Here is an 18,651-nt window from a genome sequence, read left to right as displayed (position 1 = left end):
TTTTTTTTACCATAATCCCTATTGTTTATTTATTTATTCTTTTGAAACCCCCTATTGTTTTAATCACAACATTTTCAAATATGAATACCAAACATGTACTTAAAACATAAAAATTTAAGTATATTTGAATGTTCAGTGAATTCATTCTGAATAAAGTTCATCAATTCTTAAATAAATTTTACTTAATTAAAATTTATAATAAATTAAATGCACCCGATCGTGCCTATAACTAAAACACCATGTTCTCCTCAATCGAAAAAGAAAATTTATAAAGATACAATTAAACTTTTTCTAGGTTTTTTTCTCTTTCTAGACGAGTACTCTTTTTCTTCTTTAAGGGTTTTTCCCTCGGATTTTCCTTAAAGAGGTTTTATTGAGGCTCGGCTTTTCGTTTGCGTAGCTTTTTAGGTTTTTTTTGGGTTAATTGCCTATAAATACACGAACTATACTCAAATTTTGGTTTTTGACCAAATCTATTTTTTTGGTCAAAAAATACATAAACTTTTATATTTTTAGAATTTGACCGGAGCCGAAAGTTCGTCGGCTAATAAATTGATTGTCTGAATTCTGATGGGCAATCCGAAGATACTGTTAGAAAGCTTTTAATGTTATCTTTCTAATGATACTAATATTGTTGAGGTTTGATAATCGAAAATGGTAAAAAAAAAATGGCATGAAAGTCGAGGTCACGAAACTCTATATTTTTTTTAAACCACTCCCGGTTACCAAAACCCAATAATATAAGTATCATTAGAAAGATAACATCAATAGCTTTCCAACTGTACTTTCATATTGGCCATCAGAATTCAGTCAATCAAGTTATTAGCTAACGAACTTTTGAGGTCATGTCGAATTCCAAAAAATTAAAAGTTTATGTATTTTTTGATCAAAAAAATAGATTTGATTAAAAACCAAAATTTGGATATAGTTTGTGTATTTATAGGCAATTAACCCTTTTTTTTGTTTTTGTTTTTGTTTGAATAAAAGTTCTATTTCAGCATAAAAAGAAAATTGAAGTATTTGGAAGAGGGAGAATCTTAATGGGTCACTCCCCCGCGAGCTGGTCGGACTCCCTTCGCTCCAAGTCATGTAAGTATTATACTCCCGCCGACAGCAGCGCCGTCCTTCGCGCGCTTCCCACTCGCTCCGCCACCGTTGCATTTCTTGGCCCAACGGAAAACTACAGCAGATTTGTAAGCCTCCCTTTCACCGCTCTAACTGTAGAATTCTTAAAAATTGGAGCTAACGTGTTGGCCGTAAAATAGTCCTTTTGTTCCCAAAAATATCAAGAAGCCAAAAAAAAATTTGAAATACTTCGTTGATTAACGACTCGTGCTCAAGTAGAAATCAATGGATATGAAGAAAAAGTGTGAGAGATAAAAGAGATGAGTAGACTCTATAAGAAATGCCAACTATGCCTGTTTCTATAGATTGATTTATGAGGAAAATCAATCCCACCACAGCAGAATTCGAACTCAAGCTTGGCTTCCAATTCTTGCAGCCTAAATCTCAGTTTCTCATTGATAATGTGGTAAATAGCCAATATGTATTAATCAGTCAACATCCAATGAAACCCCAACAGATCTTGGAAATCATTTATGGCGAGAAAAATGCTGCAGGCCATTCTTTAGCTTACATATATATTTACATAGATAGATAGGATTTGGATTGCCACCTTTCCTTTTTATGAAGAATGATTTATTTGTGGAAGCCACTTGATCAATTAATCTTCTCTATTTCTTCCACAAGTTACATGAATGTTCCTTTTTCTTAATTCGCATGCAATACAAGCATGTGAGTTGCTTTGGAGATTTACCTAAGGTATTGAACAAAATAATAGCTGCAGATCAATTCTTGTTTTTCAATGTTAGTAGCAATTGCTTCTAACTTCTAAGTGTAGTTCAGTTATATGCATCTCCTGGTTACATTGGTCAGCTGATCACTATACAGAAAATGGCTATACACAACACAGGAAAGACAAGATGTTTCTTTCAAAATCGTATATTTTGCTTTACTATAGCTGTTTCTTAGTAAGTTGTCCATAAGCATAGATTTTTCTAATAGACAATGATTTTTTAGAAACCATTGCCTTCTTTTTTTGGTTAAAACTTGTGTTTATTACTGTCTCTTTTATGGTAATAGACAAGGTCACAAGGGTTAAACCGTTATCTTCTTCTCGAACCAAAGGAAGAAAGTAGTCTTCATTCTCATTATCGTTTCTCTCTCTCCTCTTCTCTGCTCCCTCATGGTCGCTGACGTATTTTCTCCTTATCGTCGGTTGTTCTATTTAGAGGTAGATTTACTAAATTTTTACAAAACATTGTATTAGTTCCCATCCGAGTTTTGAAATAATGTTCTACAAATTCCAAAAGGTATTATTACTCGTTGAAATTTTTATAAAATTGAATTTGAAAATTCCAAGTTAAACCCTAAATGAAAAAGTACATTTTGCTATGCATATTGGCCAAATAAAAGTTGTTGGATGAAACTTTATAGTGACGTATTCCTCATATCATTTTGTTATTTGAGATATCTAAAAAGATACAGTATTCTTCATAGTAGCAGAATTTGCTCCATATGTATTAAGTGATGTAAGGGTTGACACGTTTAGAAGGCTTATCAACACATGTATCCGGCGTCCAGGAAGAGATACAATGATACATTCAACTGCATTTATCTCTAAATGGTCCTGTTGTTACCTCCCGGAAAATGCGCGCCTCCACTTTTATGCGGCTAAATGAGTAGTTTTAACTGGTAGCTTTTAATAGGCCTTGTTAACTAGTTTCCCATAACTTGGGCGATATTATAACCTTTTAACAGCTAGTTTTACGTTACATGTCAATTTCGCCGCATGATCATTTTCCTTAAAATGTGTGCTTACTCTTTTGTGCACGCAAAAGAAAAGCTTATGAGCACTGTCTAATTATCCACCCATGATATTGAGTAATAACAGTACCTCTTCAACTGCTACTTTTCATCCACTGTGATATCATGTTCCCTAAAATGCTAGCATCATGCATTGTGCAACTCTAAGAGTAATCAACCCGTGGCATGGATAATATTAATTCCTCTTTGTATACTAGTTTCGTGACATGTATGAGTTCAGCTAAATGATCATTTTCCACAAAATAGGAGTTGCTTGATTGGTTGATGACATTAGCTGCTTAACAACCCCAATGCTTTTGTTGTTGTGGCCTAGGCTGACGTATTGTGCTTTCAACTGTTTTAATTATAATTGTTGCAATGAGGCAATCCTTCTGCATTGTTTAGTTTTTCTCTATGATTTTTATGAGAGTATCACATTCCCTCTCTGAATAGGAATACTATTATTCATATTGCATATATAGCCAACTGAGGAACAAGTATATTTCAACTTTAGAGTTTACTTTAAGTCCCATGGTTAAGTTCTTTCGATGTATATGCTGAACAACTAAAGTGTGTACTATTATTTCAGAATTTTTTCTTAAGAGAGTACATAATTTTTGTTGCTGGTGTATAATGACTAGTGTGTTTCTTTGAATGCCTAAATGTTGTTGCTTCCTACGTAATTTACCTCTCCTCTAATCTATTTACAGAACTTGTGAATTATTTTTGAATGCTGGATCTCTAGTGAGGCAACCTGGGACTAACTTTAGTCGAAGTTACATATAGAAGAGTTATGTATTTGAGGGCTTCTTTATGTCCTTATCTTTCTTGTAATCTCATTCCAAGTAGCTCAAATATAAAAGAGGTGGTATGCAAAGCAAATGCTTTTTTTTTATACAATTTACATGATGATCAGTTTTCAGCTTTTCAGCTTTTCAGCTTCAGTCTTTGTAAATGCTGAACTAGTTTCTATTTTATTTTATTCAAAGTTTTGGAATTCTCGACTCTCGAGTTTGTGTTCTTACTTAATTGACTGATATTTTCTGCTGATTTATATTAGTAAACGAAATAAGCAGTAGCTGCAGATCTTTCGGTACTTTCTATTCTTTTTCTCTATTGGTGACAATTGCTTCTGATTGTAGTTTACTATATTGTGTATTATATATGGATCAGCTACAGAAAAATCAGATAATGTCGATTTGCTAAGCTTAATTTACATGCATCAGCTGGTCACGTTGGTTAATGGTCATTTGATCTATATTTTGTATTCAGTTTCAGATATTCATTTTGGAAGAGCCTGTTTCCTCTCTTTGACTTAGTCTTGTTCTTCTGCTGTTGGATTTCCTTGTAATGAAAGGTCTCCTGCAATGAAGGTTAATTCAGATGGATCTTGGCGAAAGGAGTGAAGCGAAGCCTCAACTGCGACTATGTTCCTGACATGGAAAGAGAAAATTGCAAGTTCTGAGATTTTTCCAGTTGGGACGAGGAAGCAGAATCAACGATATTTGTTACATATGATTTTAGCAGCATTATGGATATTGTTCAATGCAGAGGAAGGTTAGTCATCTTAACTGACACTGGTCTTACTGGCAGAATCGAATATTGTCAGCAAACATAGATGATATTATTCGTAGCTCCACTGCTCTTTTTTTTTTTCCTTGTTATATATTGTACGTTCCATTGTATGTAGGTTAGTGTGTGGTTCATGTCAAGAAAATTGTGTCTTTTCGGTGTGATCTAGAACTCCTTTGGGACTCTCACCTGCTATTTTGTATTGTTGTCCAAATATGGAAGTTGGTCATGGGACTAAGGTCAGTAAGGTGGGGTGTGTTTAGCCAAAGAAATGAAAGAGGAGAATAAATGCATCACTAGGTCACTAGGCTAGGGTTGGATCATGGTTGGTTTGAGCAATTTTGAAATGATAGGAGTGCTGGTGTTTGGGTTACTCTTGTTAAAAATAGTGTGAGGTTTGTAAAAGAGGTTGTGGTGATAAATTCTCGATCATATGAAAATTTCAGAGCTGTCGCATTTATTAAGTTTAAGGGTTGGCATTAACTCATGAACTAAGGCTTATTATCAATACGTGTTCAGTGGCAGCTAGGAAGAGCTTATTCGAATTGTGTCTATTTCTATATGGTTTTATACTTTTATTGTTTCCTCCCCGAAAATTTGGGCCTTTTACCTTTATTTAAGCTAAAAGAGTATTTTTAGGCTGTAGCGTTTAATAACCCTTGTTAATTAACCTTCCATAAGTTGAGCAATATTATTTCTTTTTTGACCGCTAGTTTTATGATACGTGTCAAGTTCCGCCGTAGGATCAATTCATCAATATTATTACTATAATGCACCTAAAAGGTGTATGATCATTTAACCTGTAGCTTAGTAACCATGGATGTCCCGTTGCGGTAGCTTAAGTAATACTCCCTCCGTCCCAAATTTCCTTTTTGGGCGTCCCATTTATAATGTCCCAACCCAAAAAAGAAATAATTTACTTTATCTACTCTCTCTATCTCTCTCCTCATTTACTTTATCTTTCTCTTATTTTATCTACGTTTTCTTAATTTGTGTGCCCCATTTTTTTGGGACGTTATTATTGGGACAGAGGGAGTATTAGTACCTCTTCAACTGCTAGTTTTATGACACTTTTCAGTTTTGATGTATGATCATTTTCCTTAAAATGCAAACATCCAACATTGGTGCAGCTATAAGAGGAAAGCAACCCATGGCATGAGTAATAATATTAATACCTCGTTGCCTAGTAGTTTCATGACACGTGTTTGGGTGACAACACATGTTTTTGGACGACACTGGTTAAATATAGTGTGAAAGGTTTGTAAAAGAGGTTGTGGTAATAAATTCTCGACCTTGCAAAAAATCAGATGTGTCGTATTTGTATTAAGTGATGCAACGGTTGACATATTAGGGAGTGCGGCTTTTATCAATACGTGTTCAGTGGCCACCAGGAAGACCTAATTTGAATTGTGTCCATTTCTATATGGTTTTATTGTTTCCTCCCGGAAAATTCGCGCCTTTTTCTTTTATGTAAGCCAAAAGAGTAGTTTTAACTTGTAGCTTTAATAAATTGAGCGATATTATTTCTTTTTTGGCCACTATTTTTATGATACGTGTCAGTTTCGCCGCAGGATATGTTGATCCATAGATTAATTTAATGCATCTACGGTAGCATATGATATCTGATCATTTTCCTTAAAATGCAAACATCCTGAATTGGTGCAGTTGTTAGAGGAAAGCAACCTGTGGCATGAGTAATATTAATAACTCGTTGAGTACTAGTTTTATGACACGTGTCAGTCGCCACATTTTCTACAAAATGGGAGCAGCTGGTGTTTAGGTGACACTGGTTAAAATAGTGTGAAACGTTTGTAAAAGAGGTTGTGGTAATAAATTCTCGACCTTGCAAAAATTTCAGATGTGTCGTATTTGTATTAAGTGATGCAACGGTTGACATTTTAGGAAGTACGGCTTTTATCAATACGTGTTCAGTGGCCTCCAGGAAGACCTAATTTGAATTGTGTCTATTTCTATATGGTTTTATTGTTTCCTCCCGGAAAATTCGCGCCTTTTGCTTTTATGTAAGCTAAAAGAGTAGTTTTAACCTGTAGCTTTAATAAATTGAGAGATATTATTTCTTTTTTGGCCACTATTTTTATGATATGTGTCAGTTTCGCCGCAGGATCTGTTAATCAATAGATTAATTTAATGCATCTAAACGGTAGCTTACGATGTCTGCCCATGAGTACTAAGCTACCGACTAACGCCTTTCTCTTTTTTGACCGCTAATTTTACGTTACGTGTCAGTTTTACCACAGGATCAGTTGATCAATATTATTACTTTAATGAACCTAAATGAAAGGTGTTAATCGGTAGCTTAGTACTCATGGGTTGATTAATGCTCCTTCTGTCCCATTTGACTTGGCATGTATTCCTTTTCGGGTTGTCCTATTTGAATTGGCCTATTTTCTTTTTGGGTAATTACTTTACACTATATTAAATATGGGCTCAGACACCTTTACATTACAATCTCACCTCCTAAATAATTGTGCCAAAAAGAAATAGGCCGAGTGAAGTGGGACGGAGGGAGTATTAGACTATTAGTACCTCTTCATGACTGCTAGTTTTATGAACATTTCAGTTCTGATGTATGATCATTTTCCTTAGAACGAAAACATCCTGCATTGGTGCAGTTATAAGAGGAAAGCAACCCATGGCATGAGTAATATTTATACCTCGTTGACTGCTAGTTTCATGACACGTGTCACTTCTGGCGCATTTCACAAAATGCAAAGAGCTGATTGGTTGATGGCTATAGCTTCTTAAAAACCTTAATGCTACACATTGTGCTTTCAACTGTTTTAACACTATAATAAATCATTTAGCGTTGTTTAGTGTTCTTTGTGATTTTTCTGGCAGTATCTTATTCTCTACGCAGTAATAACTTCATTCATTTGACATTTACATGCTGGACCTCTAATGAGGCAACCGGGGGACACCTTAAGTTGAAGGTATGTGTATGGAGTTTTGTTTTTGAGAGTTCTTTACAGCCTTATTGTTCTTTATAATTTTGTTATCTAAGTAGCTGACTCAAAAAAAAAGGCAAACGTTTCTTTTAACAATTCGGATGTTGTAGTATTATTGGGTTTCGGTTTTAGTGACTGCTACTTTTGTTATATCATTATATACCTCAATATTTTGGAGTTCTTTAGCCTGTGTTACTTTCTCAATTCATTATTACTTACATTGGCTCTACATAAGTGCAACAATGGCTATCATTGGTACTGTGCTGCCGGCCGGGCTTCTGGGGACCGGTGTCAGTACAGTTGCACTAGGCATTTTGTTATGCCCAAATATCTCAATTATATTATCAATGTCACAATATCTGATTTTACAGGCCAATCATTTATCCCATAGTGGCATGGTCTGATAGATGTGAGTCGGATAGAGATGTCTATGTTGCACTTTTGCCTGATCCTAAGAGGATATAGGCCTCGACATTCAATTACGAGGAGATGACCAAAGATCGCACCCTAAATTTTTTTTACAGACGTATTACAGGTACTCTATTGTTCCGAATATATAAATTATTCTTTATTTTTCGTTGGTTTTGAGCATCATTGTCGTAGGGGTGTTTTCTTTGTGTGATAATTTAGATAGATAAATATAATACAGACTAAGCCAACACATACTTTGATGTAAGGCGTAGGTAGAAAAAAGTTGTTGGTGGAAGCTGTGTTTTAAAATTTTGTGTTTGAGATTTCGAGAAGTTAGCTTTCATGCGATTCTGTTTAATTAGTGATGGGGGTTTCTGCACTTCGATTCTCACAAAATATTGATAATTCGATGATTGGGTTAATTGCTTGTAAATTCACGAACTTTAGCGAAAATCCATTTTTAACACTTTCTTTTAAAATTCGAATTTAATACACCAACTTTGACCCGTTGTTCAATTTTAACAACCATTAAATCTCCGGTGACTTAAAAACATACGTGGCACTGACGTGGCTTCCCGGCATGCTTTTGTAATTGTTCGCCGATGAGTAATACGCAGCGTTTTTGAGAAGCTTAAAACGTCGTCGTTTTTCGCCGCCCAGCCGGCCCTCCTTCTTCCTCTGCTGCCCCGCCGCACTCCCTCTTCCTTCCGCCACACTCCCTCTTCCTCCACGTTTTTCGCTGCCCCGTGGCCCTTCCTCTTTCTCCACGATCTGTAGATCTAGGCCCGTGGCCCTCCCTCTTCCTCCATGATTTCCGCCGCTCGCCGCCATCTTTCTTCCTCCACGATTTGCAGATCTAGGCCTGTGGCCCTCTCTCTTATTCCGCCCCGCCGCACTCTCTCTTCCTTCCGCCACACTCCCTCCTCTTCCACGATTTTCTCCGCCCGTCGCCCTCCCTCTTCCTCCACGATTTGCTGATCTAGGCTTGCAGCCCTTCTTCTTCCTCCGCCGCCCCGCGGCCCTTCCTCTCCCTCTCTGAAATTCTTCTTCTCATATGTTCCTCTTCAAACCCTCCTCTCCTTCATCCTCCTCTGCCGCGCGCCCTCCCTGAAAACCCTCATCCGGCGCGGCGGCCTAGCGGAAGTAGCGGAGGATTCAGGTGCTCTGTGGCTCGTGTATGAAGCGAGAGGCGCACCAGATCTGGACTCCGAAACTAGAAGCCACGTCATAGCCACGTGTGTTTCTAATTCGCCGGAGATTTGATCGTTGTTAAAATTGAACAACGGGTTAAAATTGGTGTATTAAATTGGAATTTTGAAATAACGTCTTAAAAATGAATTTTCGCTAAAGTTCGTGAATTTACAAGCAATTAACCCTTCATGATTTTATATGAGGGAAATAAAAAGAAAAATAAAAATTGATTGAACAATTTTGAGCTTAATTGTTTGATTATGCAATCCTTTAGATACTCAATCCTAAGTATTGCCAATCTAATCTTTCACCGAAAGTAAATGTTTATTTTCTATTACTCTTTAATCTATTAATGTGTGAGCTCTTACACATACCAATGTTGCTACAAGATTTGCTCGATGTTTTCATTGTAAACTATATATATTTTGCTAAACGCCTATTGTTTCAGTTCGTGATTCATCAATGACGGCTATATATCTTTCTTTATTCTTCCATATTTAGAATGTCAAGATTATTTTTGCTATTTGTTTATCTTGACAGCATTCTTATCCTAAAGAAAGCCAATTGCGGGATTTCAGGGACGATTTTCTTTGCTATGGGCGATGCATCCACCCTTAGCTATTAGGATTGTGGTGCCATTTTTTTGTTTTCTATAGAAACTGATTTTTTTGGGTTAGCTAGGCTCTACAACTTCTTGTTTTGAATTTCTTGTATTATTGCAAATGAAATATTTCTTATAGATATTCTCTTTAAATGTATGAACTAAAAAAAGCTGCTGATTTTCTGGTCACTTATTTATCCAACATCGAAAAACAAGGATGGTATTATAGAGAGAAAAAAATGCTAATCTGATAAAAATATATCTTGATAAGCAAGTGTCTCATTGTAATTAAATGTATAAAAGCCTCATGTGTAGAAACCTTATTTGCAACCGCGGAGTTCTCCTTTGAGAAAAGGGTTGCATATTTGTTCTACTCCGTTTAAACGATAAGTAAGATGCTGAGATTCGTGTATTCTTGCAAACTATACATGTCTACTTAATTTGAATCATATATGGTTTACTTGCGACGTAGAATAATTATACATTCATACCCAACCATGCATAATTCGAGTGTGCTTGTTTCCCTTATTCACATAAAAGACTTTTTGGTTTGAGGTATGATTGATAAAATAATTCACTTTAATTATGTGTTTGATTTATATAATTTTATTTGTGATTTTGATTTTAAAAAGCGCACTTAGGCGCAGGCTTTAATCGTGGTGCAGGTTAGGGCTTTTTGTCAGACGAGGCGCACGGAGGTGCATAGAAGCGCAAGAGTTGCGCCTAGGCACAAAATCCTCAAGGCGCGCTTCTGTATTTTAGGGGTGGTGCAATATCTGTGATAACTTTAGAATTTAGAGACGGTGCAATATCTTGTATTATTATAATATAGGAGTATATCCGCAACTTAAGGGACCCATCAGTCGCAACTTTTAGGATTAAAAGGGCCCAACAACCGCAACTTTTTTTGCAAAAGGTTTCCAAACCCTAATTAATATATTAAGATATAAAAATTAACTCTTTTGAATAACTTTATATTAACTTCAACAAAATACATAATAATTTAGCTCAAAAACTAAATATATTTCAGATTTTTGAGTATGTGAGTTTTAAATTAAATATGTGTGTGTTTTAAGTATTTATGTTTTAATTATTTGTGTTTTTAGTAGAAAATATATTATAGATAAATATATTAGAATTTTTATACTTCAAGTGCGCCTCGCTTACAAAAAGCTCGCGCCTGAGCTTAAATCCCCGCGCCTACGCTTCGGGGCAGTTTGCGCCTCGGGCTTTTTTAAACCAAGTTTGTGATTGATAACTCAATCCACATGTAATCATCTAAGGGGGGCCGAAATTGAATTAGTCCGAGATCACCCGAGATTGAGTTGGCTCGAGATTAATTTTGTTAAGGGGGTAAACCAAGGTTATTCTTATACGCCGGGTCACCCAATTGAACAACGGGTTATCCAATTGAATAACATATCATAAGATTAATCTAATATTCTAATACTATACAATCCTTTAAATCAAACGATGCCTTAATAAATAATTATTTATCACCTTAAAGTTGGATGAATTATTTAATCACTTCTTCAATTCTATCAATCTTATATATCTCATACAATGAATTATTTAATCACTTTTCCAATTCTATCGTACACTATGACGATGAAGCGCAGTCTGTTGGTAAGATGCTTCCCCTCCAACCAATAGGTCGGGGGTTCGAGTCACCTTAGGAGCTAGAGTGTGAGTGGGTTTTTTCATTTCTTTGGTTGTAACAATTTAAAATATATCTATCTATATATATATATATATATATATATATATATATAGGGTTGGGTTAATATAAAAACCATCCTTAAGATTAGAACTAAGAACCAATTTAAGCCTTTGATCGCATCAAAATAGACGGCCAGGATGTAATCAAAATATTCTCCACGGATTAGTCACATTTATTGTATTAATGATAGAGGGGTAAAAAGGATATTTTGTAAATCCAATAACTAATACCCTCCGAAAATAATGCTTAATATGCACTATTGTATTGTTGTTGCACAATATACATTGTAGAAATTATCTGTGCAATTTCTACACATATTTGTGCAATTATATGCATTACAATATCTGTGCAATGATTCTTATTGACTGTGCAACATAATTAAGGTTCAATATCTGTGCGATGATTCTTATTCACTGTGCAACTAAAATCTACATATAATTATAATGAATGACATAATTAATTATGCAACACAAAAATTATTCATGCAACAATGATAAAATAATTATGCAACACAATAATATGTTATGCAACTTCGACACATATCTGTGCAATTATATGAATTAGAATATCTGTGCAACGATTTTTAACTGTGCAACATAATCAAGGTTCAATATCTGTGCAATAATTCTTATTCACTGTGCAACCGAAATCTATATATAATTATAATGAATAGCATAACTAATTATGCAACAAAATAAAATGGTATGCAATGATAAACACGAATTTCTTAAATAAAAATCTAGTAGTCAACACTTAGAAATATAATTAATAAAATTAAAAAGGTAATTGTTTAGCAATATCAATAAGAATTAATAACAAAAGGATTAAACCAATCCCTCAATTTTCGGTAACTACCATTTTAAAGAACTATTAAAATTACTTATATAGCCTTACACACATAATACATCAATAAATAAATTGACATTAAGTAGTTAAATCCTAACCGCATGTTAAAGAAAATAAAGGGTTAAGATTAGGTTCCTAGTTCTAATTTTAATAGAGGTTTTTATTAGAACCTCTCCCTATATATATATATATATATCATACACTAAACCGAACATTTCCAGAAGAGACAGAAGTTCAATAGTAAGAAAGAGGAAATAATCAAATTAAATCCAAGTTATTACAGCCCAATACATGTTAATTAAAATTAGAGAAAATAAATAAAGATGCAAGATTTCCCCCTAAAATTAACCCCTTGAATTGAATCTCACCTGACTCATTGTACAATTTCCCATGCGGCCTTTCTCTGAAAAAATCGTAACTACCAGTCACCTTCTGCCTGCGTCACCCGCCCTAAATTTAGCATCGCCGTCTGTCCAAACCCTAAAGCCACCTATGCCCCCGGAGCCATCATCTGCTGCGGCAGGCCCAGCGGTGCGCCGCGCGTGGTGATTGGCTCAGAATTCGAAAGCAGAGTTAAAATGTCAGTCCGGCAAGTACGAGGACACGTGGCGGAGGTGGGGATAAGAAGGGGGCGAGCGTCGGGCAGAGGCTGACGTGGAGCGGCTTTCCCTGTGGTACAAATGGAGGGATCTCGCTCAACACGTAGCACCCCGCCTTCGACACTTTGAATGCTGCGATTATCCGTTAATTACTTGTAATTACACGATTCACATGGGTCGTGCGTTATCGATTTTGTTTGCACGTGCAGGGTGGTTTGGCCTCCCACACCCCCGACCCTCTCTATAAATGAGCTTCACTCGCTGCGCTTATTCATTCATTCATACATACAATCCACATATACATATATAGAAGAAAAGAAAAGAAAATGGCAGACATCGCTGGCACTCGGGCCTACTACACAAAGACCAACGTCGCCGTCGAGGGTGCGGCGGCCAGGAGGCACCGGAGGAACCAGATGAGGAGGAGGAGGAACTCCGACGACGCCGCCGGGGAGGAGGATGTGCCCCCTAACGGCAGATCTGACCACCAGGAGGGCGGCGCCGCGGTGCATGGAAATGGCCGCCGTGACCGAGTCCCGTGGTGGAGGAGTGTTGTGCCCGTGGCCGGGGCGGTTGCGGTGGCCGGGCGGCAGCGTCAAATGGAGGACGCCATCACTGTATGGATGGACCTCTGCTCGCCGCTCATCAACCGCGGCCTTCCGGTGCATTACTTTGGGGTTTATGACGGCCATGGAGGATCTCACGTATTACTTAACTAATTTCCATCTTTTATCAAACAATATTAATTAATTAATAAGTGAAAAGCAAAAACATTCATTGCTTTTAATAGATCTGTGCATATATATATCTTCCACTCACACTCATAGGGCACACGTTTTTCGAGATGTATAATTAATTAATTGAAATTATTTGGTTTTCAGTTCTCTACAATATGCAAGGAGAAGATGCATGAAATCATAAAGGAGGAACTAATCGGCGCGGCGGCGCCGGGGCTGATCACCGACGAGAGCTTGCTTCAGGAGACATGGAGGAACGTGATTAAGCGCGTCTACGCGAGAACTGAGACAGTGGCGCTGCACACATGCAGCGCCTGCGGAAGCGAGGGCTTCCGCTGCAACTGCGACCGCAGCTCCCTCTCCTACTCCGGCACCACCGCCGTCGCGGTGCTCGTCACGGAGAACCACTTCGTCGTCGGCAACTGCGGCGACTCGCGCGCCGTCCTCTACCGCCGCGGGAGGTTCCTCCCCCTCACCTTCGATCACAAGGTATATATGTGAAATTAATTAAACCCTTTTCCGGTGAAATTGAACCGGAGAAGGAGAACTGAACCGCACCTTCTGCGTGCATGAACAGATTATTGCAATCTGCTTTGTGATGACCGCGACACGTGTCCTCAATTGTGGTAATGAGTTGTTGAATTGAATCCATATGTATGTCAGTCAATAGTCAGCCACAGTTGAAAAAAATGAGCAACTCTAATTATGAGGATTGAGTAATTCATATCTTTTTCTAAAACATTTGGAAAGAAAAATTGATTATGAGATACCAAATGTATATACGCAGCCCGGGAGAGCTGATGAGAAGGCGAGGATTGAAGCCAGCGGTGGACAGGTGGTGAACACCGACACTGCTCGAGTTCAAGGGATCTTAGCTATGTCTCGCGCAATAGGTATATATATAAATTTTTGATGTATTAATTAATGAATTATTAATGATGTATGATTAACGAGATGAATTAATTGAACAGGAGATATGTTTCTGAAACCGTACGTGATATCTGAGCCGGATATGACGTTCAGAAGGAGGAAGGGAGAAGACGAGTTTCTGATACTAGCGAGTGATGGGCTGTGGGATGTGATCCCGACGGAGATGGCGGGGCGAGTGGCCCGCCAGTGCCTGAATGAGGAGGCCGGCGGTGGTTCCATCTTTGTGCCGGAGAATGAGGCCTTCGGTCAGCCGGTGCCCTCGAGGAGCGCGTCTGCAGCGTCTCTGCTCACGCGCCTCGCCTTGGCCAGGAGCAGCGTCGACAACATCTCCGTTGTGGTGGTTGATCTCAAGGGAGCTGGAGCTGATGATGTCTAGCTTAATTAATGTGGAGCTGCCTAGCTGCTTAATTATATAAGTACTGGTTTTTATTAATTAAGGGTTTCTGGGAATAATTTGAGTCTGGTTATCTAGTATTTGATGTGAGCTTTGTTAAACTATGAGTCGAGTCGAGTTGAGTTGAGTACTGTTTTACATGCTAATTAAGTGTTTTTCATTATCAAGTTAATTTCCAATATAGTCTATGTTTCTCTGTAACCTGTATTTTGGTCTTTGGAATAATTTGCTATATATATATGCATTTCAAAAGATGTGTGTAATGGCTCTTTGAGTACTTTTCTAAGTTTCGATTTACAGATCTTGAAGAACAAAAACAAACAAACCCTAGATTGCTTGAAGTTTGAATTTGGGGAAATCCTAAGAGCTAATTAATTACTGAATCTGACATACAGACAAAACAAAACCCTAAATTGCTTAAAAGTATTGAATTGGGGAAACCCTAATAGTATGTATCATAGAATCAATTGATTTAATTTAATTTTTTAGTAAAAACGCGAATCAGACGCTTTAATTCTTGTAGATTTCTTTATACCTTTGAGCACGCGAACACTCATATATATACAAACTCTTATATTGCTTATAGGTCACAAATTGCAATAGGAAACTTTAATTAACTTGATCTAAAAGTATTGGTGATTGATATTCAATTCATGATATTCGATCACAAACTTATGGACTTACTATTGTAAATTTCTTTATACCTTTGAGCGTGCACACATATATATTCACATATGTACTTTGATTCCTAAGCTAGAAAGTTAATTAATTAAGTAATTAAGTACATTCACCATCATTCAAAATAAGAAGCTGCTCTTTTTTAATTATTTGTTATATTTAAACCCTAGCTAGAAGTTAGTGAATCAGGTAGAATTAAACAGAGAAGCAAAATAATGGAAAGATGAGATGTTGCTAGTATTTAATTTGTATATATACTTGTCTTGATTTTTTCGCGTATCTAAGTATATAATAAAAGAAATGTACTATATATATTAAGGTTGGACTTATCTACTTTATTTCGATTTACACAATTTATTTAAAGGCAATAATGTTATATAAGTATATATATATATACTCATTTTGACCTAAAAAATATTAATATTTTATAAAATATATAGATTTTATACTATTCATTTGTGATTTTTTACTCTTATGCCGAGCATTAATGCATTTCACACTGATGCTCGACTTGCAATAATCGAGTATGTCGAGTATTAGCGCATTTTCTAAAAATGCTTAATTGCTCGACTCGTAGTGGTTGAGCATTGGTGCATTTACCATTAATGCTTGACTCGCAGAGATCAAACATGTCGATTATTAATTTATTTACCACAAATACACTAATACTCGACTTACATTGGTCTAGCATATCGAGCAAAATTCGCGATTTAAGTAAGGACAACTTTATTCTTTCAAGCTCAAAATGAGTAGTTTTTATAATTTTCTTTTATAATGAGTATTTTTTATTTTTGGGAATGGGTAAAGCTACCATTAACTTTACATATAATAACTAAATTTATTTGGATCTGCATCTTTAATGAATATATGTAAGATGATATAGTATTGTTAGAATTCTTCATATCAATTCTTTTATTCAAGAAATAGGATTATTCAATCTTTTTATTTAACGGCCGGAAGAAAAGTCATTAATTAGTCTGTAAAGGTTGATACAAGAATATTAGTAAGGAATTTGATTCGGTAGATGTAGCCACTTAAAGAGGAAGCCACCAAATCTAGCTATTTCAAAGCTATGCAAGAATTTGTGTTCCTTGCTTGCATATTAATTAGTTTCTACAAGAATTCATACCAATTAATTTCTAGATAGACACAAGGATGGCAACTAACGGCTAGTTCCTTGAAGCAATATCAATAAGGTTATGTGCTTTACTACTAGTTAATTACTTCATTAATTATCCTTAATTATGTTGGAAAATTGGGAGATTACTGGATTTTCAATTGGTCCAAACTCCAAAGTAAGATAAGTAAATGAAGAATGAAAATCAGCCACCTTGATTTCCTTAAACCATATGCAACTTTTCGGCAAGATAACTACTATTCTGAAAGAGTAATGCTAAACAGCCACATTGTGGCCACCCACAATTTACTTAAGTAGAAAATAATTTAATTTTTTTAACTTATTTTTTAAAATAAAAATAAGATTTAGTTATTATATCATATTCTCTACACAATAGTTATTTTTTTGCAATTTTTTGGTAACTTTTTTATTTTTATTAAAAAATAAATTAAAAATAAAAAATGCAAAAAAAATTTAAAAAAATAAGTACAATGTAGAGAATATAATAAAATAACTAAATCCTATTTTTATTTAAAAAAATAAATTAAATAAATCAAGATTGTCCTTATTATATTAGTGTGTGGGTGGCCACAATGTGGCTGCATAGATTTATTGATTCTGAAATGCTTTACGAGGATTTTAAACTAGCTAGCTTAATTTGAACATTCTTTTAGGTAACAGTATATTTCTGTTCAATCTCTAATTAGTACTTGGGATATTTTATTTCTTTCAACTTCCAATGTCAAATCTGATTTGTTATTTGAAAATTAAAATCTATGGTCACGCCGAGAGATGGAGTTCAAATTAATTGTTAGGATCCCTTAATTAGCTGCAAATTTCTTTTTAGGTTATTTCTTTCGTAATGAACTTATAAGGCGCTGGAGCTAGGTTTTTAAGAAACGGTCAGTAATGCTACATTTATGTATTTATAACAATTATTTGGATGGACGTGATTATATATATGTATTGCCGGATGGTCGCCGGAACTTGTCTGGCGCTTGGCTCCGTCTCTTACTCAATAGGAATCTTTGCAGCCTACCAAAACTTTAAAATGCTGATAGGGTAATTATATATTCTCTCTGTTCCACTCTAATAGATTCATTTCTTTAATTTGGACACGAAGATTAAAAAATTTACTTTTTAGGGGAAAAGTGATGTGATCCACACCAATTAAGTATATATTTTTTAACTTAATAAAATGGAAAACAAGTCAATTAAAGTAGGACGGAGGGAGTATATTTGTTTCTTGTTTACCCCATTTTTAAGGATTGCTTAATTGAAAAAGATCAATCGATTATCAAGATGCTTGTCATATTTTGCATTGCGTTGTGATGATTCACTAGATGTCAAAAGGAGCATTAATAACAAGTTTAAATTAATCCCAAACTAAGCAACAAAGTCTTTTTTAAAACTAGTCTTCAATCTCCATAGAAAATCATTTCTAACTTTGAACCATATAAATTACTATGATATTATAAATTGTGATATTCAATTACATTTATCATAAATCATTAGCTACAACACCACCTATACTTTAGTAAAGGTCATCACTTTAAATAATTATTATCTGAAATAACTTCTAAGAGTTTCATTATACATAGGTATTACTTTTAATGAGATATTATATAAGATGTGAATGAATTTCACTTTAATTAAACCTATCCAATCAAAACAACCAGACACCCCCTTAATATATGTGTTACTAATTTGTGGAAAGTGTAATATACACTGATATAAGGTTTAATATGTTGAGGTTTCTTGTAAGCCATATATATTCTGACAAATATAAGTAAACAAAAGCTTGAAGATCGAGCAGTATTACATTGATTTGTTCTTTTTCAGTTCATGATGGCCTTCAAGAACACATTTAATTGGAATTTCATGTCTCTCCCATGAGCGCACATAGGTAAATTGGACAAAATATTTGATTTCACAGTTACAGATAAGATTGGTTATCTAATAATTAATGTCGTTTTATCTTAGTCTGATCACTACAGTTTACAGATTCCAGAGGAAGTATGAAT

The 18,651-nt window shown here is 35.6% G+C and overlaps 1 protein-coding gene and 1 long non-coding RNA gene across 6 annotated transcripts; both read left to right on the top strand.

The window, feature by feature from the left end:
* Positions 1 to 1,008: 1,008 nt before the first annotated feature.
* On the top strand, positions 1,009 to 9,795 carry LOC131004076 (uncharacterized). Of its 5 annotated transcripts, XR_009094896.1 has the most exons (5): positions 1,009 to 1,193; positions 4,223 to 4,422; positions 7,297 to 7,388; positions 7,775 to 7,938; positions 9,546 to 9,795. It is a non-coding gene; the product is annotated as an uncharacterized LOC131004076 (long non-coding RNA). The 5 variants fall into 5 exon arrangements; XR_009094895.1 differs by having other exon boundaries at positions 1,015 to 1,193; positions 4,223 to 7,388; XR_009094897.1 differs by having other exon boundaries at positions 4,239 to 7,938.
* A 3,249-nt stretch (positions 9,796 to 13,044) lies between these two features.
* LOC131004075 (probable protein phosphatase 2C 75) lies at positions 13,045 to 14,999 on the top strand. Its single transcript, XM_057930672.1, has 4 exons — positions 13,045 to 13,475; positions 13,653 to 13,997; positions 14,296 to 14,401; positions 14,480 to 14,999. The coding sequence occupies exons 1-4, from the start codon at positions 13,098 to 13,100 to the stop codon at positions 14,812 to 14,814; spliced, it is 1,164 nt and encodes a 387-aa protein (XP_057786655.1). The 5' UTR covers positions 13,045 to 13,097; the 3' UTR covers positions 14,815 to 14,999.
* Positions 15,000 to 18,651: the final 3,652 nt, after the last annotated feature.

Source organism: Salvia miltiorrhiza, unplaced genomic scaffold, assembly GCF_028751815.1.
Source record: "Salvia miltiorrhiza cultivar Shanhuang (shh) unplaced genomic scaffold, IMPLAD_Smil_shh original_scaffold_306, whole genome shotgun sequence".
NCBI lineage: Eukaryota > Viridiplantae > Streptophyta > Magnoliopsida > Lamiales > Lamiaceae > Salvia > Salvia miltiorrhiza.
This window is presented reverse-complemented; position numbering and strand designations above follow the sequence as displayed.